This window comes from Nannobrachium achirus (assembly GCF_963921795.1).
Source record: "Nannobrachium achirus genome assembly, chromosome: 5".
Taxonomy (NCBI): domain Eukaryota; kingdom Metazoa; phylum Chordata; class Actinopteri; order Myctophiformes; family Myctophidae; genus Nannobrachium; species Nannobrachium achirus.
In genome coordinates this window covers 17,371,411-17,397,944 of record NC_137814.1, presented here as the reverse complement: position 1 = coordinate 17,397,944, position 26,534 = coordinate 17,371,411, and the positions used below count along the sequence as shown (strand labels likewise).

The window sequence follows — 26,534 nt, the reverse complement described above, 5'->3', positions numbered from 1 at the left end:
GTGACTTAATAAAGACTAATTCATCACTGATATGACGGAAATAACTGAAGAAGCGATCATAAACACAAAGTATAAATGAGTCTGGGGCCTTATCATGGCCTACCCAAGAACATTGTGTTGATTCCACCACTGCATTTAGTAAAGCGGCCATAGCTTTAGAGCGGTCATACTGTAGCTGAGCGGATAGTGAGCCCGCCTGGGGAGCCAGAACCCCTGGTTATCCCAGGTATGATTCCAGACCAGCAATCTGTTGATGTGTGTCCCTGAGCAAGACTCTTAACCCCTAATTAGCAGAGAGAGAGAGATGAAGCAGCCTTTTCAGAGATTCCATAGTTTCATTGTTTGACAGCACAATCATCAGTGTATTTTGGATTCATGTCGATTTGTGTTTTCAGATATTTAACCACTTGAACAGTCAATAATTAATAAACTTGATCTTTCACTCTGTACTTAGTCTGCTCTTTTCCCCCTCAAGTGGTTAATATAAAAAAAGAAGATAAAAGGTTTCTTTTATCTTTTATCTTCGTTTCACTAAAAGATTTGGCCCCTGCCCTAATTGCTCCCTGAGGGTTGCTCAATGGCTGCTCACTGCTTCTAGTTGTGGGCTCGCCAGTACCTGGCGAGCACACTTTAGATATTGTCATTATTTATTAAGTGTGCCTATGCATAGCATGGGCAGACTTATTGTTATCACTCATACTTAAGCCAGACATGGACACACACACACACACATGTATTTCCCCAAAGTTTGGCACGCTACTCCTCCCACAGTTTTTGCACCACACACTCGCGCCATATGTCAAATCGACCGGCTTACGCGGGAATCGTGTGCTATCAACTTGCTAAGAGAAAGGTTCTATAGTTTAATTGATATGAATTTATTAAGAAATTAATTAACCCTTACCTGTCCCCATTGACTTATAATGGGAATCGCATTCAATAATTTTTCTCTCGCAAACCATAGGGGCTACAGTTTCAAGACTCAGAGAGGAGGTTCATAATGATTACAAGGAATAAATAAAAAATAATAGCGTCATTTGGCCTCATGGTGGCGCTATAACAGCCCAGTGTACGTTTTGGCCTGTAACTGTTGAACCGTAGGTCGGAAAATTAAACTTATTTTTTCCCCGGATTCCTTGGGCCAAGACGCATCTCCCCATATAGGCCACGCCCATTTGCGCCAGGATAGATTTTCCGCCATCTTGAATTTTCTCCGAAACACACTTTTTGCTCCTTTTCCTACATATTTTCTTCAAATGTCTTAAAAACCGGTACACGTGATCTATGAAGCCACGCGATAAACATAGTCAAAGGATATTTCGATAGTCTATACCGTTCATTCGTAACGTGCTTCTAAAGTTAGCGGGATGGGCTTGTTTGGCAAACAATAGCCATAAATCACAAACAAAAGGTCCAGTCAACACTGAATTTCAACCACAGGTCGGGGGTGGCAAACTCAACGAATCCCCAAAAGCATTTCACTTGGCCACATGGTGGCGCTATAACGGACCACTTGCCTCGTAACTCTTGAACCGTAGGTCGGAGAATTAAAATTATTTTTTCCCTGGATTCCTTGGGTCAAGACGCATCTCTCCATATAGGCCACGCCCATTTGCGTATGGATAGATTTTCCGCCATTTTGAATTTTCTCCAAAACACACTTTTTGCTCCTTTTCCTACATATTTTCTTCAAATGTCACGAAAATGGGTACACGTGATCTATGAACCCATGGCATGAACATAGTCAAGGGAAATTTCGATAGTCCATAGCGTTTGTTTGTGACGGGCTTCCAAAGTTAGCGGGAGGGGCCCGTTTCGCAAACGATAGCCATAAATCACAAACCAAACGTCGAGTCAACACTGAACTTCTACCACAGGTCGCGGGTGGCTTACTCAACGAATCCCCAAAAGCATTTCCAAATCGACCCGTAGGGGGCGTCACAAACGCGCAAAATGTAACCGTTTCGTGCCAAAACATGTTTTTCAGGGGGAACAACCCTCTCACAACGAAACGCAGACAACTTGGCGGATGGTCTCACAGTCCAAACCGCTGCACGAGGTCGCGCATTTAGGAGCTGCACTGCAGGCACACTTGTCAAAATTGACTCTGTCAATTCTAGTTTATTTATTTGTTTATCTAGTAAGTAGACGGGATTTTCGGTTCCTTTCTACTCCTACATACTTAGTGAGAAAATGAAAATAAAAACATCAATGTGTTCAGTTTACAGTGGCGAAGTGTGCTATCATTTTCTATAGCAATCGGCCAAATGGTGGCGCTGTAGGAAGCCTTCGAAAGTGCGATCTTTGAACAGGTATAGCTCATGCTGTGTTTTAGGTACAGCCATGAAACCTGTATACACGTATGCGTCTCCTCATGCCGAACAACTTTTACCCTCTAACTTTTGACCTCTGACCTTTAGGTCTCCCACAATTCGGAATTATATGAAAAACAGTAAAAATCTATCTCCTCCTGGGTTTTTTTCGTTACGCGCACGAAACATTTTTCACATGAACTTTGGACCAATATGGTCAGATTTATCTCGGCGGATTTCTTTTAAAGTGAAATATAATTTTTTAATAATTCAATAGATATTGCGGTTTTATGCAAATTATTCTTCTGCCTCTAAATCATACATGCAAAGTTACACGTTCATGGCATTTGGCAAAGATGTAGAGGGTTAGTCAAAGTATCAATGAAACCAATTTTATTCCAATCGGCCAAAGGGGGGCGCTATACGAAGCGTTTGGAAATTCAAACTTCAAACGGGCATAAGTCATGACTCGTTTCGTTTGAAGACATGCAACTTGTTACACGCGTGCTTTGACTCGAGCGGAAGACATCTGTGTCGTTGTTAAGTAAGCTCCGCCCTTCGGTTTTCCGCCATTTTGAGCAGTTTGTAAAACGCGTAAACCCGCTTTTATTCTGGAATTTTCGCTCCACGTGCACAAAACTTTTTTTACGTGAACTTTGGACCGATATCTAAAGATCTGTCGGATCGGATTTCTTTAAAATTGAAACATGCTTTTTTAAATAAATTCAATGAATATTGCAGTTTTATGCAAATTATTCTTCTGCCTCTAAATCATACATGCAAAGTAACATGTTCATGGCATTTGGCAAAGATGTAGAGTGTTAGTCCAAATATCACTAAAACCAATCTTACCCCAATTGGCCAAAGGGGGGCGCTATATCATTTTGAGCAGTTTGTGAAACGCTTAAACCCGTTAGGATTTTTTTTTGCAATTTGCATGAAACATTCTACACACAATCTAAGGACCTTTATCTAATATGCCTATGAAGTGCACACACACAAAAAAAATATAATAATAATGAATATAGCTGCAAGCAGCGATAAAGTGTCCAAAGCCAAAAACACCTCAAATCATGAACACAGCCTGCAATGTGCGTGAAATCTTGCAAACACATTCCCAATAGGTCAAGGAGCAGATACCACCCTTCTCACATTGGCCTGTTATAGCGCCACCAGCGGGTCAACTTTTGCACAACACATTTTTGGAACAAAATGGACCAATCTTTGACGTCAGTAACGTCAAAGAGAGCACTGCCTGCGATCTTGACATTTTGTACATTTATAGCTATTGTTTTCCGGCTTGAAGCGAGCCCACAATTGTTTCGAAGGAACAATATTTTCTAGTTGTGGGCTCGCCTATAAGGCGAGCACACTTTAGATATTGTCATTATTTCTATACTATACTATACTAGTCATATCAAGTTCTCCTCAAAACTTCGGTTCCTTTCTACTCCTACATACTTAGTGAGAAAATGAAAATAAAAACATCAATGTGTTCAGCTTACAGTGGCGAAGTGTGCTATTATTTTTTACAGCAATCGGCCAAATGGTGGCGCTGTAGGAAGCCTTCGAAAGTGCGAACTTTGAACAGGTACAGCTCATGCTGTGTTTGAGGTCCAGCCATGAAACCTGTATACACTTATGCGTCTCCTCATGCCGAACAACTTTTACGCTCTAACTTTTGACCTCTGACCTTTAGGTCTCCCACAATTCGGAATTATATGAAAAACAGTAAAAATCTATCTCCTCCTGGGATTTTCGCGTCAAGTGCACAAAACTTTTTTCACATGAACTTTGAACCTATATCTACACAGGCTATGTGGTGAGAAGTTTGTACGTTAAATAATGATTTTTTAATAATTCAATTTATATTGCGGTTTTATGCAAATTATTGTTCGGCCTTTAAATCATACATGCAAAGTTACACGTTCATGGCATTTGGCAAAGATGTGGAGGGTTAGTCAAAGTATCACTGAAACCAATTTTATTCCAATCGGCCAAAGGGGGGCGCTATACGAAGCGTCTGAAAATTCAAACTTCAAACGGGCATAAGTCATGACTCGTTTTGTTTGAAGACATGCAACTTGTTACACGCGTGCTTTGACTCAAGCGGAAGACATCTGTGTCGTTGTTAAGTAAGCTCCGCCCTTCAATTTTCCGCCATTTTGAGCAGTTTGTAAAACGCGTAAACCCGCTTTTATTCTGGAACTTTCGCGTCACGTGCACAAAACCTTTTTTACGTGAACTTTGGACCGATATCTAAAGATCTGTCAGATCGGATTTCTTTAACATTGAAACATGCTTTTTTAAATAATTCAAACAATATTGCATTTTTATGCAAATTATTCTTCTGCCTCTAAAACATACATGCAAAGTCACATTTTCATGACAAAATAGTGTAGAGGGTTAGTTCAAATATCACTGAAACCAATCTTACCCCAAATGGCCAAAGGGGGGCGCTATATAATTTTGAGCAGTTTGTAAAACGCTTAAACCCGTTTTTATTCTAGGATTTTTTTTGTAATTTGCATGAAACATTCTACACGCAATCTAAGGACCTTTATCTAACATGCCTATGAAGTGCACACAAAAAAATTATAAAATAATAATAATAAATATAGCTGCAAGCAGCGATAAAGTGTCCAAAGCCAAAAACACCTCAAATCATGAACACAGCCTGGGATGTGCGTGAAATCTTGCAAGCACATTCCCAATAGGTCAAGGAACAGATACCAACCTTCTCACATTGGCCTGTTATAGCACCACCAGCAGGTCAACTTTTGCACAACACATTTTTGGAACAAAATGGACCAATCTTTGACGTCAGTAACGTCAAAGAGAGCACTGCCTGCGATCTTGACATTTTGTGCTTTTATAGCCATTGTTTTCTGGCTTGAAGCGAGCCCACAATTGTTTCGAAGGAACAATATTTTTCTAGTTATTATTAAGATGGGTAAATGCAGAGGACAAATTATTCATTATTATTATATCATAATCCAACTGCACTGACACGAGATGAGTCTGTCCTCAGGAATCACTCAACAAGCTCACGGTCTATCCTTAACCCATTTAGGCCTAGAATTATTGAATGCTTTAACCAGTGAAAAATAGCAGATATACAAGCTCAGAGTGCGGCACTGCAAGCTTGTAGATCTGCTATTTTTGAAAAGTCGTGAAAATGTGTGCAAATCTTTGAATATGTATTTTTTTAAGCGAACATTTGTAACTCAAATTTTGCTTCTGGGGGGGTCCCTGGAACTAAATATTTTGAGATGGGGGTCGGTGGCCAAATTCATATCATTTTGGGGGTCCTTGAAATGAAAAAGTTTGAGCATCACTGACATGGAAACATAGGTTTCTTGCACACATTTTCAAATTATTTTCAAAAATAGCAGATCTACAAGCTTGCAGCGCGGCACTCGGTGCCGCGCTGTGAGCTTGTATATCTGCTATTTTTCAATAGTTAACATTCATGGGGGGCCCACAGTGAATCCTTGGCTTGTACCCAGGGCCCAAAATTTGGTGTGACGCCCCTGCACTGACACGAGATGAGTCTGTCCTCAGGAATCACTCAACAAGCTCACGGTCTATCCTTAATGGAACTACGGTCAGACCATGTCAGTGTTTGACCCACATTCAGCCCCCACACCTCACCATAATCTGTGTTATCCTTGGGATTGTCTGAGCAGATATGCCACCGAGGCTCTCAAACCCACACCGCTGCCAAAATGTGGACACTGGTAGTGTAGAACAGGGGTTCCCAAACTGTTTGGGCTCAGGGCACCCTATAAATATATTTTTCATCCGAGGCACCCCTACATTATTATATTATAATATTACCTACATGACATTCATAATTTTCACTCCCAGTACCTTATATTCATATGGCATATTTTAGGGTTTTATGTTGCAAGGAAAACATTGAGATAATTACCATTTTGGTCAAAACTTACTGAAAATAACTCTGTACTTCAAGTTTAAAATGATACCAAATATTTGTGTTCAAATACATTCCAAATATTACCAAATGATCTTGCGGCACCCCTGGACTGCCGTCGCGGCACCCCAGGGTGCCCTGTCACCCACTTTGAAAACCCCTGATGTAGAACACATACACACACACACACACACACAAGCACGCAGGAACGTCATCCAGTGTACAAGCACAGTGTGCGTCATCATAGACGTCATACGCATGGGGCATTTAAAATCCCTTAATCTGACACATGCATTAAGCCGTGGTAGTATTTAACAACCAATACATCCTTCTTTAATCTACAAAATAGAGCAGTTGAATAGATTTAGAGAGAAATAGACGTTATTTGCTATAGTATGTCGTCTCTGTCGGGTGGAAACCTCAAATGTCCAAAACTGTTACTTTTCCGTTTTCAGGATTCATTAGTTAGTTAGTTAGTTTTTTAATCATCTGACATGCATTTATATAATTCATACATCCACAAAAGCATAATCACTGTTTGAGGTGATCAAAATGAATAGGCTGAAGCTATAAAAGCTTATCAATGCCTATCCTACGTCTTCATGGTTTAAAATACAATGGTATGTTATAAAAGTGTTCTAATTTACCAAGAGATTCAAATAAAAAAAATGGTGAAAGTAGCAGATCTACAAGCTCACTGCGTTTCGAGCTTGTGGGTCTGCTACTTTTGTGTGACAGTGACACGTTGTCATTGTGACAACGTGTCACGATGCGCCGCGTTAACTTGTACTGTAGATCTGATCTGCACACACAATTTCGGCACGTCATTGTTGTGTAATGAATGAAATATTAGTGGTTCATCGATTCATTGCTATACACAAATAAAATACAAAATAAACATGCTACTTCAGAGAGAGAGAGAGAAACCCAGGTGCTCACCGGAGAATAAGAATAGTAAAAACAAGTCTAATGGTGCTCTTGGATCGACGAGATCAAGTCATCAAAAAGAAAAAAGTGATCCAGGCACTCAAGCTTAAAAATGGAGGAACAAGTCTTTATTTCATTATGTTAAAAAGCCGACATGTTTCGACCAGAAACTGGTCATCATCAGGGCATGTAAACACAGTGGCGGCTTTTTTCATTAAACTATTCATTAATTTGAAATGTTATATTATATAATAATAATCACAAAGAACATAAAAGGAACATATAATTAACACCTGTAAAACACTGGCCAATCTGGACTGGACGGCACAAAATCTAATCTGGGAGGGCATTGCCCCCCAATACCCCCCTGTGGAGCCACCTATGTGTAAACATGCTACTTGATTAGACAATGCATCAAACAACTAAGGTAATCGACAGAACAAATGCTAAGGAAACCATGAACAGTTGCAGCCTTTACGAGCAAACAACAGCGTCTGTAACTCCAAGAGTCAAAAAGTCACCTGGGTGCAGAGAGGTTGCCGAGCAGCACCACCTCCTCGCTGAAGTCAAAGTGCGCGGCGGGGCGTCCTCTGTGGGACCTCCTGAACATTCTCCTCCTCTCCCATTCCACTCGCCTGCTGCCTCGCTCCTCGTTGGCCATGACTACTAAACACTGGCCGCTCTATCTGCTGCTGTGGCATGCATGCACACCAACAGACTTACACCACGCTTGCACATACGCACGCTTACACACAGGGGGCAGGGGCGTCACAAGGGGAGGGTGGGAGAAGTGGGACTGAGTTACCAGGGCCCACGGTGGAGGGAGGGGAATTAATTATTTTAGACTTTTTGCTAGACTTTTGCTATTGAAAAATAGCAGATATACAAGCTCACAGCGCGCTGCGAGCTTGTAGATCTGCTATTTTTTAAAAGTCGTGAAAATGTGAACATTTGTAACTCAAATTTTGCTTCTGGGGGGTCCCTGGAAGTAAATATTTTGAGATGGGGGTCCTTGGCCAAATACTTTTTTTGGGGGGTAATTCACATGAAAAGGTTTGAGCACCACTGACAGAAACATTTTTTCAAAAAACCTTAAAATTAATGTTCACGATAAAAAAAAAAAATCACACCCGTGTGAAGTGGAGCTGTGTGTGTGTGTGTGTGTGTGTGTGTGTGTATGTGTGTGTGTGTGTGTGTGTGTGTGTGTGTGTGTGTGTGTGTGTAGATCATGTGTACCGATTTTTGTGACATTTGAAGAAAATAAAGAAAATAAGAGTTTGCAGCGCGGCACTCGGTGGCACGCTGTGAGCTTGTATATCTGCTATTTTTCAATAGTTAAAGCCCAAAATGGTTAAAGCTCATAAGGGGCCCACACTAGTGAATCCTTGTACCCAGGGCCCAGAATTTGGTGCGACGCCCCTGCTTACACATACGCGCAGACTTGCACACATACACACTCACACATACACACATACACACATACACACATACACACATACACACATACACACGCTGCTCTGTCCTGCAAAAGGCCACATGCTGTCTGAACGTAGGCTGAGGCTGACCACAGGACAGAGGGCAGACCCGGGCTGGACTCCGGGGACTGGACTCATTTCCCTTGCTCGATCTGATCTGAGAATGCTTCTCTCTCTGTCAATCTTTCTCTCTTTCTCTTAATCTCTCTCATACTGTCCCTCAATTTGTCTCGGTCTCAGTCTGTCTCTCTCTCTCTTGGATTACGGATCCCAATTTGATGAAAATTTTCAATGGGTGTTACCGTTCAATGAGGAGATTGTGTGCACATCTTATAATATAAATGTATTTAGGACAGGTACCATCTGTATCTGCACAATGCAACCTACAGTATAGATAGATAGATACCTTTATTATCCCAAGGGGGAAAATCTGTCGCCCGGAGGCAGCACAGGAGTTTAAGGATATTTTAAGTATGAAAAGAAAGAAATTTAACAGTGTACAGTAAAGAGCAAGGTACACCAAAGAAAGGGAACAAATAATATATAAATAAAGTGTAAAAAACAGTCAACACTCATAATTGTAACAGCCAATCTTAAAAAAGCAAATAGCAGCAATACTTAAGCACAACTATCAATACAGTGCCAAACAAAAAACTGTCCATAATAGTCAATGCTAATCAGTGCTACAAGTATCTCATCGCCATGTCAAACACAAGCAAAATACTCAATACTACTAACACAACCTAATAGTGCAGAGTCAAACTAAAAAAGTGTCCATTGGTCAGTGCAAGAAAAACTAAAAGAAAAACAAGAAAGGGTGACACGGCAAGACGCATGTGAGAGCCCTCCCTGGAAAGGTCCTTAGAGGTCAGAGTCAGTACAAGCATAGTTCCAGTTAAATAAGGCTACAGTCGTCCTAGGTTAGGAAGGTAGCCCTTGTCAAGCGACCATTGTGTGTCTCCCAGTATAAGGCGGAAACGTTGTCCGTAGTAATTAAGGGCATCTACAACTCAGTGTGGTAATATTTTACCTTTCTTTCAGTAGACGTTACTGACCTACTGACCTAAGGGTCTATTTAGTTCCAATTGGTTCCATTTGTACACTCTCATTGAGTTACAGACACTAAAGGGCTTTGCACACAGGACCGTTGCGTTTCTTTCTGTTTGCTGCATGATTAAAACGCATTGGATTTGGTGTGCAAGGCTGTGCGGAATCCCCACTGCGGATCCGAAGAGGAGTCATAAAAGGAGTCAATGAGTTTTTACCGCATGCGACAAGACGCACAAATCGAACTGGGTTCGATCGGGAAAAAAACGCACAGCCGCAGCCACCTGCCACATGGCAAATTCGGAGCCGGTGTGCATGAGGTCATAGAAAATCTTTGTTTTCTTTTTAAAAAATTCAATCGTCCGTTTTTTTCCGTGCAAGAAAAACACGTCTGTGAGCAAAGGGCTTAAGGGTCTATTTGGACCATACAGCGCTTGAAATGAGAATTTCTGCTTAAGCAGCATGTTTGTCCATCACGTGGGCCTCTCTCCCACAGCATGACCATCACCTGCTGCACATGCATCAGCTCCAAAGACAGTTTGTTTTTAACAAGGCAAATCAATGTACACAGAACAGTAAGCAAAGGAAACGCCACAATAACATGACATTTGAATTCCTTAAAAAGGAAGAAAAAGTGAAAAGGCTGAAAAATAGTAATACAAATAATAACATAAAATCTCAATGAAAAGGCAGCAGCAAACAAAGCTTTTCAGCTGCGATTTAAAATAACAAAGAGATGCTCGGCAGACCTGCAGTTTTGTAGGAGTGTGCTCCAGATACTGTATGTCGTGCGTTCAAACTAAAACACTGTTATACTGTATATCTGCTCCAAAGCCTCATGGGGAGAGGAGAGTGGTGTGTGCGTGCACCAAAGATGGATTGGGCACAAAGAAACCTACAGTCCATTGTGATGTCATGGTGACATTATAACAACCTATTCAGTAGATGAACAGACTAAATTGGGCTACATTTAGTGGACGTGGGGACTATGGTGTGAAAGGAAAGTACGTGCAGTAGCACAGCAAGGGACTAGTCCCTCCCTCTCATGCAAAAACTGCCTCTCACACAGGGACGCGCAGAGAATGTTAGATAGGCAGGGGCCACATTTTTTAAAAGGGCCTTTTGGTGAAAATATCAAAAATAGCAGACCTCCAAGCTCACACAACGCGTCGGCTTTTTCGATGCTTGATTTCTACACACACTACTCTTTTGACATACGATGCTGCATTCAAGTTCAGGAGAGTTTGGACAAATTCTCTTGAATGCTGCCTTCAGGTATGGCATGGAAAGAGGGCATTTGCATTTCTTTCACCATAGCCAAAACTGTATTGCTGGTCTGGAGCGGGCACTTTTTACAGATGGATAAAAGGGCAGGGGCTCAAGCCCCCTTTGATGTGTATGTGTGCACATGCCTGCTCTCACTGCTTACACAGCTTGTGCTGGGAGTTGCTCTTTCCCACGAAGTTGTAAAGTTGTTGCACAACGTAAACTCACCGAATGCCACGTGACGAGTTTGGCGAGTTATAAAGGCTGTCCAAAGCGCCAGTGCCGAGTTATAATTGTTTTATACTGGATCATTTCATTGAAAAAAATAAAAAAAAATCCCAAAAGATCACTGATCCTCAGGCCCAGTAGTGCCCAGTTTGTTGTACTTCCGGGTTCGGCTGGCAGCAGGAAACCCATTATCCATTCACTCCAATGTTAAGCCAAGGAAGAAACAGCCCTTTTCTCTGATTAATTTCCCTGTCAGTCTGCACCCTATCATGTTGTGCTAATTTGCCTGCTTGTAGCTCCGGCTTAGTAGGATATGAAGCAGTGTTGTTTTTGACAGCAAATTTGTATTTCTTTTGAACAAAATGTCTTAGTTTTAGTCATATTTTAGTCACCTGGAAGGTTTTAGTTTTAGTCTAATTTTAGTCGACTAAATATCATACGATTTTAGGCGACTAAATCTACAGTTGATTTAGTCAACTGAAATGTATTTTGGCAGGCCTTTTACACTTGGTTGATGGCTGAAAATAGCCGATCTACAAGCTCACAACGCGTCGCGTAGATCTGCTATTTTCACATGAGAGCAACCAAACATAAAATGGCTCTCTTCTAAAGTTTTAGTCTAGTTTTTATTTTGTTGACAAAATTGTCAATATGTTTAGTCTTAGTTTTAGTCATCACAGCTTAGTTTTTATTTGGTTTTCGTCAGTGAAAAAAGACGCAGTCGACAAACATTTTTCGTCATAGTTTTAGTCGACGAAATCAACACTGATATGAAGCTCTGTTCTGTTTTTGTTTTTCACGGCTCACGGATTACTGCAGCTTGCAGTTACATCTCGGATCCAAATATTGTACTTTCAACTTCAATACATTTATTTGAACTCTTTAGTTACTAGTTTGATTATATTATAAAACATACAAGTACATTAATCCACTTTAGCCCTATCTTTATACCTAGGCTATTTGAAAATAGCCGATCTACAAGCTTACAACGCGCTGCGATCGGCTATTTTCCAACATTTTGTACTTTTAGTTTTGATACTTTAAGTATATTTTGAAGTATATTTTGAATTCCGGACTTTTCAAGTATTTCTATACTGCAGTATTGATACTTTTACTTCCACCACAGTTCCCGCCATCCCCTGGGACCCCAAATTATGCCCCTGCCCTGTTCGTAAAAAGAACTAACAAAGGTGAAATAAGCTTGGAGAAGGGGTCAGAAACAGAAGGAACTACAGCATACTGTATAGCTAGAGGGGACGTGGACATGGTAATCGTTTGCAAAATGTGTCAAAATCTTTCTAAAATAGCAGATCTACAAGCTCACACAACTGGTACTAATAGACTGTAAAGGTCTTTGCACACTGCTGCGTTCTATCGGCCGAATATCGGAGCGAATTTCAATCACGTTTGCACACTGCTGCCCGTTTCATAATTATTTGCGGACCAGGGTTGATTTTTTCTGATTTTCGCAACTGTTGTCACTGGGTCCCTGCTGTGTGCAACCACCTTAAGGTATAAAGTAAGTAGAGGGGACTGGGGCATGGTACCACAGACTCTAAGTCCAGTATACAGTATGTGTAGAGGGGACTGGGGCATGGTACCCCAGACTCTAAGTCCAGTATACAGTATGTGTAGAGGGGACTGGGGCATGGTACACCAGACTCTAAGTCCAGTATACAGTATGTGTAGAGGGGACTGGGGCATGGTACACCAGACTCTAAGTCCAGTATACAGTATGTGTAGAGGGGACTGGGGCATGGTACCACAGACTGCAAGTAAACATGTGGCCTCGAGTCAACCATGGAAATCTGACCATCATTGTTGCATAAACAGCCCGAGCCTGAAATCCACCGAAAAGGGAAAGTTCAGACGGTTCAGGTGTCAGTGTTTTGTTTTGTTTTGTTTTCCTTACGAATGTCCAAGCCAGTCCCAACGCGTGTGTGTGACTGGGCGAAACCAGAGACATCCATTGTTGTCTGAGTGGAAACAGATCAGCGTAGAGAGGAGGGTGGAGACACACTGGCTGTTCTTTCTTCACCACAACCACACACTGCTACAGCTACAGCACAGTGCGCCAATCAACAAGCTGCAGGGAATGCACACAGTGGTGGACAAATACTCAAACCCAGTACTTGAGTCAAAGTATAGATACTCCTGCTCAAATATTACTCAGCTACAAGTGGATGTTGCTCTGTCAAATTTGTACTCAAGTGAAAGTACTGGAGACCTTGCTTTAAAGAAATATATGCTTAGAAATAAAAATTAAAAAAGTATTCAAAGTACAAATTAAAATGCCTTTTTAATATCGGAGGTCACTTGCCCTGTATAGGATGAGGGGAGAAATGGGTGGACTTAAACTCAAAACTCAACAAAAAAAAACACCAAAATGTATATAATATGAAGGGGGGGGGGGGGGGGGGGGGGGGGTCACGGCCTGAAAAGGTTGAGAACCACTGCTGTAGATATACTGTCTGCAACACGACAGGAGAGCTCAAGACCCTGATGCTAGACAGGATGGTGTGGACTGAAGGAAAGCCAGTCCCTAGTTGGTGTTGGCTAGACCGCGGTCTCACATCGTAAGGGGTGCATCTCTCCACTCCGACATGTCTCCTTTCCGACATGTCTCCATTCCGACACTAACCCTAACCCTAAACCTAACCCCTATGGGAGTGTCGCCACTCCGAAAATAAGAAGTCAATTTCGGAGTGGCGACATGTCAGAATGGAGAGAGCCTCCCCATCGTAAGTATAGTTCTGAATTAAATGTCCTGGGGCCACATTGAATGCCGGTCGAGGACACCAATGACTAATTATTCAAATGGCAGGTACTGTATTTTTGCGACCGTGGGTCGCATTTACTATCAAAAGCTCCACGGGCTGTCTGTCAGTCCGTCAGTCAGTCACACTTTTGCCCTGCTCATATCTCCACAACCGTTGCCCCGATCCATGCCAAAATTTCCACACAAACTCCTTGCCTGCCAAACTACAACCTCCAAGGACCCCCGGAGTTCCAGGGACCCCCAGGTCCCTGGGGGACCCCCAGGTGTAAAAACATTACCACATACACGTCACACTTTCCCCCTACTCATATCTCGGCCACCGTTGGCCCGATCCATGCCAACATTTCCACACAAACTCCTTGCCTGCCAAACTACAACCTCCAAGGACCCCCGGAGTTCCAGGGACCCCCAGGTCCCTGGGGGACCCCCAGGTGTAAAAAAAATACCAAATGTGCAAAAATGACCAAATGACCACCCCCACGGGGCTGCTCACGGGGAATTCCCGGGGACCACCCACTCCTGGTACTCCAGAACGGATGCAAAAGTGGTGGCGCCCCCAGTGGAGGACCCCCTCCACTGCAGCTCACATAAAATGCCCTAACTCGGCCTAGGAGCGTATGGGAGAGCCGGGGCCGGTACCTATTCGTCTGCCAAGGCAACGCGGAGAACCCACCCCTCATTTCTCACATGGCCCTCTCCTAGCGAGACCTACGGTCGCTTATCTCCCGATTAGGGAGTCTTACTGGTAATGATACTATGAAGTGTTACAGAATAATCCCTGGTGGAAATGATTGTATCTGAACAATAACACTTTACACATTGCAGACCCAGAACCACATTGGATGCTTTTTGGTTATTTTATTATTTTTAAATTAAAACAATAAGGTATATAATAATAATAATCGTATTTTCAAATTGTTACCATGATAAACTATTGAGTTCAAGCAAAGTTGAATGCCGTCTTGCAGATAGTTGACATTCTGCTTGAGTGTGCTGCACCTCATAAATGTCACATGTCCTTTCATTTCATTCTCTTAACTGCCATTTTACATTTCAGTCTATCTGTGACATTTCACTTATGACTCTGACTCAGCCTCTAATTTATTCTGAGGCAATATTACCTCGTAGGCTGAATATGCAAATAAGTGACTTTGTCATGCCGTTTCAAAGTTCAGCTGAACATTTAAGAATACTAGGCTAGGAAAATTACCTTCTCACTCCGCCTACAAAGGTAAAAGTTCTCAAAACTATGGTCGAACTGGTCTGCTTATGCAAGCAGGACAACGTTGGGCTTTAGAGAGATAAGATGGTGAGGTTAAGTTTTTTGTCACCGCTACTCACCAGTTAAGAGTGGGGTGGCTCAGAGTAGATGACAGAGTACAGCAACTTGCAATGGGCCTGGTGTACAAGATACACTACACCACTATGATACCCAAGTACCTGTCAAAATACTTTATAAACATTAAGGATGTCCATAATTACAACACCAGAGGCAGCGCCACAGATCACTTTCAACCCAGAGTCAAAACCAACAAAGGGTCAAACTCTTTTTTCTGCTATACCACCAAAATGTGGAAAGCCTTACCGAAGGTCATAAAGGAGTGTGGATCACTAGCATCCTTTAAAATTGCCCTGAAAAATCACTTACAGGCAGCAGCCGTTCGCAACTGGTAAAAAACTAACCTAGCCCAACCCTACCCTCCCCTGCCCCTTCTTTGTATATACTGTTTGTTTAGACTTACTGTTTTCTTTTTTGTTTTTCTTTACATATCTACTGCATAGTACTGTGTTCTATTTGTCTGTCATTCAATGTTATGTGAGATACTTCAATGGTTTCCAGTGGAAATAAGCTTAGTCTTTTCATGGATCTCCTTTTAGTAGACCTTGTACCGGTGAACTGTACCGTCATGAAACTGTACCTTTTCCTATGCAAACTTCTAATAAAGTCTTCAATCAATCAATCAAACTCTCTACCCTCTATCTGGGTCTGTATGTGATCTCCTTCCCCTATAACATAAAGACATGGTTGATGGTTCCCTTTGGTATTTTTATTTTTGTAATTTGGTACTCTGACGAATGGAGAAGAAGAGTCCCGCACACTGTCTTCACTCACAATAGATTTAATACAACGTTTCGGTCGTTCAGACCTTCATCAGGCACCTTCATGCCTGATGAAGGTCTGAACGACCGAAACGTTGTATTAAATCTATTGTGAGTGAAGACAGTGTGCGGGACTCTTCTTCTCCATTCGTCATTGTCACTGTTCCAACGCACCTGTCCCTGTAGGTGTGCATAAGGCCTTCTCCTCTAATTTGGTACTCTGAAATTTCATTTTCTTATCAGCTTCCCTGTCCTCAATGTACACAGTGTTATTTATTTTTTATTTTGTTTCCTAATCTTTGTGTGATTTTACTTTATTATGGGAAATGTGATTGTTTAAAAAAAAAAAAAAAATGAATGGTATTTCAGGAAGTCTTATTTCGTAGCAAGATCATCCTCTACCAATGTTTGTTGTGACACATGTATAAGAGAAATTTGTTGGCAGGATGTACACACATTTTCCACAAAAAAAAAAAAGAATGTGTGGGTCAAAGATTCTCCTAGGGATTTTGAATTTCAAACTTTGTTAGATACAGTATGTTACTAGAAACCTTTACGAACACATTGGTGAAGAAATTGTTTGGTAAGGAATTTATTCCCAGGTTTTATTAATATCCCCCGACTATGAACATTCCCTTGAATTAAACCTCAGACTGCACGGCGCACGCCTTCGTTATCGTGTCTTTTTCTTAAACACGCCCCCCCCATCTAAAATCCTTACCAAGTGTGAGCTACAGTGAAGCGTCTGTATCGGCGCAGATCCTTATGGCCGGCCTGTCTGCGGAAGCACCTGGGGGAGCTGAGAGGAGAAGCCGTCTGACTCTCTCTCTCTGCAGTCTGAGCGTGATGATGATGATGATGATGATGATGATGACTGACAGGCTCCATGTGAGCCCGTTCCTCCAGGTCAAGGATGAGCTCCCTGCTCCCAACAACACAGCTCTCCATTCCACTACTACTACTACTACTACTCCTGCTTAAAAAGCTGCCCGTGTCTAGTCCAGTGTCAGAGGAGTGGAAAACTGAACAGTCCGGTTTCTTCGATTCCCTCCACAACAGTCAGCGTCACACACTATTATAAAGTTGAAATATCACTGCCCTCGATCACTTTAGCTGACGCATTTTTGACATCTCTCCATTCCCAGAGTGACGCTCACTCTGCTGTGCAAGGGTTTTTAAAAACGGACCAGACAGATGGACGGAGTGGGATTCTCAAGGATTTTGGCTCGACTGTGATTGGCGAGTGTCTGGTTTCAAGTCGAGCCCCGAAAGGATCTGATGTCACCCCTCCAAGATTAAGAAATAACACAACGCAAGCCGTGTTGGCTATTATGGCTAATCAATGATCGTCTGAAACTCAACACAACACAGCTGTGAAGCGTCACCACCAGTAATATACACCAGCGGTTCTCAAGTTTTTATTTATTTCAATGACCCCAGTAACCCTGAGAGCGTACAAATGGAATCTGTTAATGGTCCATGTGTATGCGCTCAGAGTTACAGACGTGTAAGGCAGGGGTTTTCAAAGTGGGTGACGGGGCACCCTGGGATGCCGTGACGGCAGTCCAGGGGTGCCGCGAGATAATTTGATAATATTTGGGATTTATTTGGACACTTGAAAAAATATTTAGTATTATTTTAAACTTGAATAACAAAGTTATTTTCAGTCAGTTCTAAGCAAAATGGCTATTATCTCAATGTTTTCCTCGCAACATAATCACTAAAATATCGTCACTGTCAGGCAGAAACCTTGTATCTCCAAGTTTCAAATGTGTAAATACAAGACTGTCGCACAAAACTAGTGAAAACAGACAATCTACAAGCACACAACACCTCGCGATGTGTGCTTGTTTAGTAAATGTTTTAGATGATAAATACAAAACGAACGTTTTGGACATACAAGGTTTCCACCCGACAACAACGATATGCTATAAATATAAGGTGCTGGGAGTGGAAAATTATAATGTAGGGGTGCCTCGGATTAAAAAAATATTTATGGGGTGCCCTGAGACAAAAGTTTGGGAACCCCTGCTGTAAGGGTCCATTTGGAAGCTGCTGAAGGAACACTACTAGTACTTTGAGAACCACTGACGTACAGTAACTAAACAAACCAAAACGTTTCTTAAAGACAGGGCAACAGATCATATTTAAATAAAATGCTGGACTTATAATTTGGCATTCTCATAAACAATACATTGAATTTACATTTTGGTGTTCAAACAGCTCAACATTTCCCATACTCAAGGCTGTGATGGCAGGAGTGGAAGAAGTCCAACCTGGCAAACTCACACAAGCTCAGTATAAACAAATACTTATGTACCGTATATCATCAGTAGACATTTCATTTAATGTCACATTTAGTGTTTAACAGAAGAAATGCTTCCAGACCATTGCAAAGAAATGATTTTACCCCAAAGCAAACAACCATGTAGCACTGTCATCACCTCTGATGTTTGCTGCGAGCCTGCGACTAAGGCTGTCACGGTCATGACATTTTACTTGACCATGAAATGTCATTAAATGGCCGTTAGATTAACAATTTAATTGTAATAATTACATTTCTTTTTGCCTTTTAGGCTTTGTAAAAGAAATTGCACAGGGCAGATTTGACCAAGAAATGACTTGCAACTAGAAGAGTGTGCGAGGAGCACAGGCCTCTGCCAGGCCGGGTTGCCTATACCCAGGGGCCGCAAACTTTGGTCAAAGCCACTTGCAATGGGATCTGAAAAATGTATACATATTGATCACATATTGATGATGTGTAACGAATTGTGCGAGTTTTGGACAAAGTCTGTAGGAGTCTAGGAGTAGTAGCAAGAAGTGTGTTTTGAAGAAAACAGGCAGAAAACGTAATCTGGCACAAACAGTTCTTCCAAGGAATTCCAGGGACAAAAGCTGTTGATTGTATGACCTACGGTTCATACAATGAACTTCAAGAGTTACAAAATATGAAGTGGGCTGTTGTAGCGCCACCATGAGGAGATTTGACTAATTTGGGATGGAGGTTGTTCCTTGACTTATTAGTGGGAAAAATCCAGTCTCGGCCACGTCTTCGACCAGGCGGAGACAGTGACTGGTATCAATAATAGAAATAATTCCGCCATCTTTCAACAGATGAATTCATGCAAATGAATGGAAACGATTCGCACGATCATGCAAGAAATAATTTGCTGCGACTCTCACCTGTTGGGATCGGCCTGGGTGATGTCGATGCGAGGCAGGGTGTTGATGGGCAAGCTGGTGGGTCGTATCCGGGCCCCCCTCTCCTCTTCGGGGGTGAGGGAGACGGACCTGCCTCGCTCCCTGTCCCTCTCCATCTGCCGCCACGACAGCGGAGGAAGCTGCAGGTTGCCGGAGAAGCGGCGGTAGCCCCGACGCAGGTCCACACCCAGGGTGGAGCCGGTGGAGAACAGCATCCCCGGAGTCTCCTGACAGGTCAATGGGACACAGAAGGAAAAGCAAGGTAAACATTACATGTTCATTATAAATGAAAACGTATTTAATCCCCAGTACTTGAGTCAAAGTACCCGGTAGACTTTCTGTACAAAAAGGGAATCGTTGCAGATCGGACAAGTGCCAAGCAGTTAAGGTCTTTGCACACTGCTGCGTTTTTCGGGCCGAATATCGGAGTGAATTTCGGACCGCGTGAATAAAAAAAAATCAACCTCACGTTATATCAATCACATTTGCACACTGCCGCCGGTTTCGTATTTATTTTCGGACCAGGGTTGATTTTTTCCGATTTTCGCAGCTGTTGCACTTAGTCCCTTGCTCTCTCTCCCTGGCTTTTGGATTTCCAAAACGCAACGAAAACACGCAGTGCAGTGTGCAACCACCTTTACACAACATAAAACTGAATGCATTGTATGCTTACATAGCTCATAGCTCAGGGGTAGAGAAACTGGTATTAGAGCACGAAGGGTATAAATCCCGAAGGGTTCCCAGTTCGAATCCGGGCTCCCCCTGAGTTAATGTCGAAGGGTCCTTGGGCAAGACTCTGAACCCCAAATTGCCTCCGGTGAGTAGGTTGGTGCCTTGCATGGCTTCCTCCGCCACCGGTGTATGAATGTGTGTGTGAATGGGTGAATGTAATGCACAATCTATGTAAAGCGCTTTGGATTAAAAGCGCTATATAAATGCACCATTTACCATTTACCATTTTATTTACAAGTCCACAATAAAAAAGTTTTGCTTTGTTCATATTGTCTGCACTGATCAGAAGCTGGTCAATTTGGGGAGCGTAGCGTTATTACGACGTTCGATAGTTCGACGCCACATTCGTCCGACACTGGTGAATGCTAACCTGGTGAATGTTAACCTGGTGAATGCTACTATGCCTAAACCCGAACCCTAAAAGAAAATAGAGATTTTACCGTCAATTTGTACCTCCTGAGTACCCATGAAATGATAAAACATTATTTGTAAAGAACCTTTTATAAAAACATGCGGCTCAAAGTGCTTTAGATTACAGTAGGTATAAAACAAATTAGAATCTGCCTGCCCTACATCTGTGATGTCAGTCGTTGTCTATGACATATACCGTATATGTATGACTACAAATCATCACATTTGGGCAATGTTCCAGCCGGATCAGAGCCCCTTTGACTTCATTAAAATGAGGAAAAGTTAAATAGGAACATTTTTGGGGTTAAAAAGTATGAAACGTGAATCTGTAGTGGTACATATTATGTGATCTACTGGCTGCGTGCACAAGAATTTTGGCACTGATGGGTCCAGCAGTTTGCCACATTAGCTCCAGATAAAGACAGACAGGACACAGTTCTCTAAACAGCTCTGACGGGACAGGACATATTAGCTGCCTCCTCCACCACAGCCCCCACCTTTTGATCAGAGTCTGGCATAGGCTCAAATACTTGTTTTGCTTAAAGGAAAAGTAACACAATGGGCTCTCCTTTGTGTCAATAGAACTGTGTAATATTTGTGAAAATATTTGCCAACGCAACTATAGGGTCCAGTATAGGGCAGTATATGATTTTAGTTGATAAACTGTGTTCACTATTTATTCTCAACAAGCAAGGTTTAACTTTTAAGTCTGGGTTCATGACTTCTTCCATGCTATCACCAGTGAACAGCAGATGAGGGTTGGTTCCTTTCATTGAAGGAACTGAACTGCATTAATGTTGAACTCTTTGAGGAACAGAGACAAATTTGTTATGGCACTGGAATTAACTATACTTTATCTTTATCCTTTTCTTTTTTTAATCTAATATAACCTTTGAAAGTCGAACTGACTGATGTTGCGGTTAGGGGTTCATTTCATTTGACCGTTTCATTTTACTGTCCCGCAATTAACTTAATGCGAGTCATTTGTGTTGGGAAAAATAAGCAGGGTAGCCTACTGCATTTCATAAATGCATGTATAACCTTTGCGGGGTGGGTGAGACACTGACATGTTGACTGCTTTACAACTTGGTGAAACCGCTACATATAAAAAAAAGCCCCATGTCCCATATTTTTAATTGACAATGTTGACAGTTCTGGTCAGCAGTGTGTCATCATGGACGTCACGGGACAGATGCTGGGTCCTTGTTTTGTCTTCTTGGTTGTTGTCCTGGGTTAACCACTGAAACCCTATGTCAGCCAGCCCAGACCGGTGGGCCAGGGCCCACTGGTGGGCTGTGAGGGTATTGCAAGTGGGCAAGTGTGTACACTAAGGCAGTGGTTCTCAACCTGTGGGTCGGGACCCCTAGGGGGGTCCCCCAACATTTTTTGGGGAGTCCCCAGATGATTAACTTAATGTGCAACATTGTTTTCTCACTCAATAGTAAACAAACCAACATAACGTTTAAGTGTATAGAGGGTATCTACTATCTACACATTTCTAAAGTGACAATTTAAGGACCTTTTGATACCACTAAAATGACAAATTAAACATTGGACAAATTCAGCAGCGAAGTGTGATGTCACTTCCGTGAAATGGCGTGAAATGTCGCCCTCTACGGGGTTCATGCTGGTATTGTTTTGTATTCAAATCGCCATTGAGGAATTTGCGATCACCGCATATAAGAACTGTGTTAAAAATATAAACACACCATGTGCGCGGACATGCTCTCAGCGACAGTCTGTCCCAGACACGAGTGTCTCTCTGTAGTTTCCAACATTTAGGACAGCGTTGATTACATTTTCTCTGACAACAGGCTATATCAGATATGAATGAATATCATAAACTATGCAGAACCCCCCCGCTGACAGAAACGCGCACATGGTGTGTTTATTTTTGGAGCTGTGTGGAGCTCCCTATACGTGGCCGTGTGTGTAGGTATGTTTGTATGTATGTTTGTATGTGGGTCTGTCTGTATGTAGCCTCAAGAATGTGGTGTACTACCTTTTATGACCACACATGTTAAGGGAGGGGCGCTGTTTTCAACTGCAACACACACACACACACACACACACACACACACACACACACACACACACACACACACACACACACACACACACACACACACACACACACACACACACACACACACACACACACACACACACACACACACACACACACACACACACACACACACACACACACACACACAGCTCCACTTCGAACAGAGGTTCGATTTTTTTAACACAGTCCTTATATGCGGCAATCGCAAATTTCCCAATGGCGATTTGAATACAAAACAATACCAGCATGAACCCCCTAGAGGGCGTCATTACGCACAAATGACGACATGGCTTCGTTTCTCTATTGTCAAATATTAGAGGCAGAAATTGTGAAAATAGCCGATCTACATCCTCGCAACACGAGGTGTTGTGAGCATGTAGAAAAGGTTGAGAACCACTGCACTATAAGGCAGTGGTTCCCAAACATTTTAGCTCAAGACCGAAAAAAGAAATTAGACTTTTGCCTGGACCTAAACTAGTGAAAACAGCAGATCTACAAGCTAAACATTTTGGAATTGTTTTGAATTGATGAAAAGCTGTTTAAATCTTTAGAAACGAATATGATGAAAAACTCTTTTGCATGAGGACCAACTAGGCCTAGTACTTGTATGAAATGGTAAGGAATACCAGAAAGACGGTATAATATTAAACAAGATCTCATTTTGTTTCAGCCAGGTCATTTGTTTTGGTTCCTTGCTTGCCCTACAATACCTTGTAATCCTGAAAGTATTGTGTAACGGGTAATCTATTGCGGTGGCACAGTTATTTATTTCCAATAGCTGTTACAATAAGAATAAAAAAAACTAGACTACTAACAACTGGACTAGTAAATCCGGCTGCTAATCTGGGTGGCAACTGGTAAAGAGCTTACTAGGTTTGGTACCATGTTGTCTTGTCTACTTTAAATACAAACACATTTTTTTCTAGGAATAATAAAGACAATTGTTGTATACTGTACTGTATATTCATTATACTGTATATTCATAAGTGTAATAGACTACATTGGACATCAATTTCCATTCTTTAGCCTACATTTACACCAACACACCCCTAGAGGGCACTGTAATACAATCATAAACCATCCTTTACAGTAGTGTTGAGACTGAAAAAACTGAGATGATATTACACTTTACTTTGATCCAAAAGAGAACACAGGGACATCCAAAAATACTCAAACAAATAATTTAAATCAGCAAATCCCCCACAGGAAGTGAAACATCATAAATAACTAGACCAGGTCACCTGGTTGTGCCAGACCCGCAATGAAAACTAGTATGGCACTGAACTAACACATGAACACACAGGATTTTATAGTCTCAGCAACAAAGCGTAGTGAGCTTGTAGATCGGCTGTTTTCACTAGTATGGCACTGAACTAACACATGAACACAGGATTTTATAGTCTCAGCAACAAAGCGTAGTGAGCTTGTAGATCGGCTGTTTTGACTAGTATGGCACTGAACTAACACATGAACACACAGGATTTTATAGGCTGAGCAGCTGGAAATGTTTGTGAGCTTGTAGATGGGCTGTTTTCACTAGTATGGCTGTGGGGCAAATGTTTTGCAGCACTGAACTAACACATGAACACACAGGAATTTATAGTCTCAGCAGCTCGTCAGCCAACTCAACTCAGCTGGTCCCGTACAGGTGACGGCACTCAAGGCAATCAGCCGAGCAAGGGAAGGGAGGGGCAGATGAGCAGTCAGAGGCAAACACAGGCACACTGAGGAAAAGAAGGACACTGAGGAAAAGAGGGACCGACCGACAGACCGACAAAGCCTTATGTAGGCCGACCCCCTGGGTCTGGCAAAAAGTGAGGCATCGTGGCCTTGGCAGAGAAGCACATCAATGAGTATTCAAGCGGGACTTGAACAGTGAATGTCTGTTGATTCAGTAACCCAAACACAGTCTTGTCCGCCCAGCAGCTATAAAAACAACCGCAATTCCACGGAGGAACCAGACAAGAAGAAGATTTATGAATACCCATGCCTTTAAAAAAAATACACAATTTCTTGGATCCATTTCCTCCGACTCGTTAGAGTGAGTAAATTAACTGTTTAGTCAAAGCCCATTTCCAGCCCTCGATGCCTTGGAGACATTCTTCACGGTGTGGTGTTGAATATAAATCGTGTGCATTTGATGCGGTTGATTGGGTGCCGTGACCCCCGGGCCGACGGGCGGGAGCGCCTCGGTGCCTCTGGGTAATGGTCGGCCGTAAACCAAACTGCCATTCCTCGCAGGAGAGGAGGCTGCCAGCCAAGGGTACACACATACATCACCAGTCACTTTTTACGTCCACCCCATCCCAGGGTAAATGAAGAGACCTGACACGTCCCAAATGGAAACAGGAGAGACGGAGCCGCAGGGAGAGCAGAATCGAGGAATTCCTAGAAGCCCATCAGTGTGAGTTTCTTAATGGGGACGCATTGCACTGCAGCGCCATGAAATTGGACTGCATGTTACTTCCTTCAAGAGGTGTTAACCGGCCTTTCCAGAGAGCCAACCAGAAGAGAATTCAATCTCAATTATCACCTGTGACACCTGTGAAATATTCCTTCAAAAAAGGTGTTACCCTGTGATACTAATTAAGGCCCTGTTCTGTTCCATATAAGTGCTGCAGAGCCTTTCCAGTGAGTAAAATTTCCAGGTCCAATTTCATGACAAAATAGCTACAGTGCATACAGTCTCTGTTTGTGTGTGTGTGTGTGTGTGTGCGTGCGTGCGTGCGTGCGTGCGTGCGAGCGTGCGTGCGTGCGTGCGTGCGTGAAGAGAATGATTGGAAAGAAAGGAAAAGGGAAAGAGTGAATAGAAACTAGAAATACTGCACGCCGGTTGTATGCCTCCACCAACCAGTTGCTGTGTCTGTGCAGAGACTCGTATACACTGTATGTATGTAGTGAATGGGTGATTGTGAAGGAATTCAATCAACGTATTTTGTGAGATCACAGTGATCTTCCCATGACCACCTACTTCTAACCAAGTCATCCTCGAGTCCAAGGGAACGTCTGTGCCAAATGTCGCAAAATTCCCCGAAGGAATTCCTGAGATAGCCTGTGTTGTAATGTTCACCAGGCACGTGCACAAAATACAAATAGACATCAAAGGGGACTTGAGCCCCTGCTCTTTTAGCTGTCTGTAAAAAGTGCCCTCTCACGACCATGAATGACGTTTTTACTATTGTGAAAGAAATGCAAATGCCCTCAATTTTGAGATGGGGGTCCGGCAGTCCGCGGCCAAATACATGTAATTTTGCGGGTCCTTGACATGAAAAAGTTTGAGAACCACTGATTTAGAAGAAGGATTTAGAGGAATCGGGTAAAAATGATTCAAAGACTTGCACAATTTTTCAAAAATAGCAGATCTACAAGCTCGCAGCTTTGATCCGTGAACTTGTATATTGCTATTTTTTAATAGTTAAAGCATAAAATTAAGGTTAAAGTGGTTCAAATCTAAAGTGACACAGATTTGCGTTCAGGCCTAAATATGGGTTAATACCTTAATACCTTAAATACCTGGAACGCGCCCGAGTCGCGCTAGATTTTAAACACTTTAACCATTATTTTTATGCTTTAACCATTGAAAAATAGCAGATATACAAGCTCACAGCGCGGCACCGAGTGCCGCGCTGCGAGCTTGTAGATCTGCTATTTTTGAAAAATCGTGAAAATGTGTGCAAGTCTTTGAATATCTTTGACCCGATCTTTGACCCGACTTCTAAATCCTTCCTCTGAATCAGTGGTTCTCAAACCTTTTCATGTCAAGGACCCCCAAAATTACAGGTATTAGGCCGCGGACCCCCCATCTCAAAATATGTTGTTCCAGGGACCCCCCAGAAGCAAATATTTGAGTTACAAATGTTCGCTTTTAAATAGATATATTCAAAGACTTGCAAAGAAATGTCATGATTTTTCAAAAATAGCAGATCTACGAGCTCGCAGCGCGGCACTCGGTGCCGCGCTGTGAGCTTGTATATCTGCTATTTTTCAGCAGTTAAAGCGGTCAATAATCCTAGGCCTAAATATGGGTTAAGCCCAATTAACCAATCCGAGT

At 42.3% G+C, this 26,534-nt stretch overlaps 1 protein-coding gene across 1 annotated transcript in view; it reads right to left on the bottom strand.

The window, feature by feature from the left end:
• LOC308286157 (3',5'-cyclic-AMP phosphodiesterase 4B-like) overlaps positions 1 to 26,534 on the bottom strand; it is a gene marked incomplete at its 5' end in the record, with an annotated part of 132,469 nt that overhangs the window by 92,436 nt on the left and 13,499 nt on the right. The window contains one exon of the mRNA XM_080727113.1: positions 19,255 to 19,499. Within this exon, the coding sequence (XP_080583239.1) occupies positions 19,255 to 19,499 (245 nt within the window). The remainder of the gene's footprint in view (positions 1 to 19,254; positions 19,500 to 26,534) is intronic.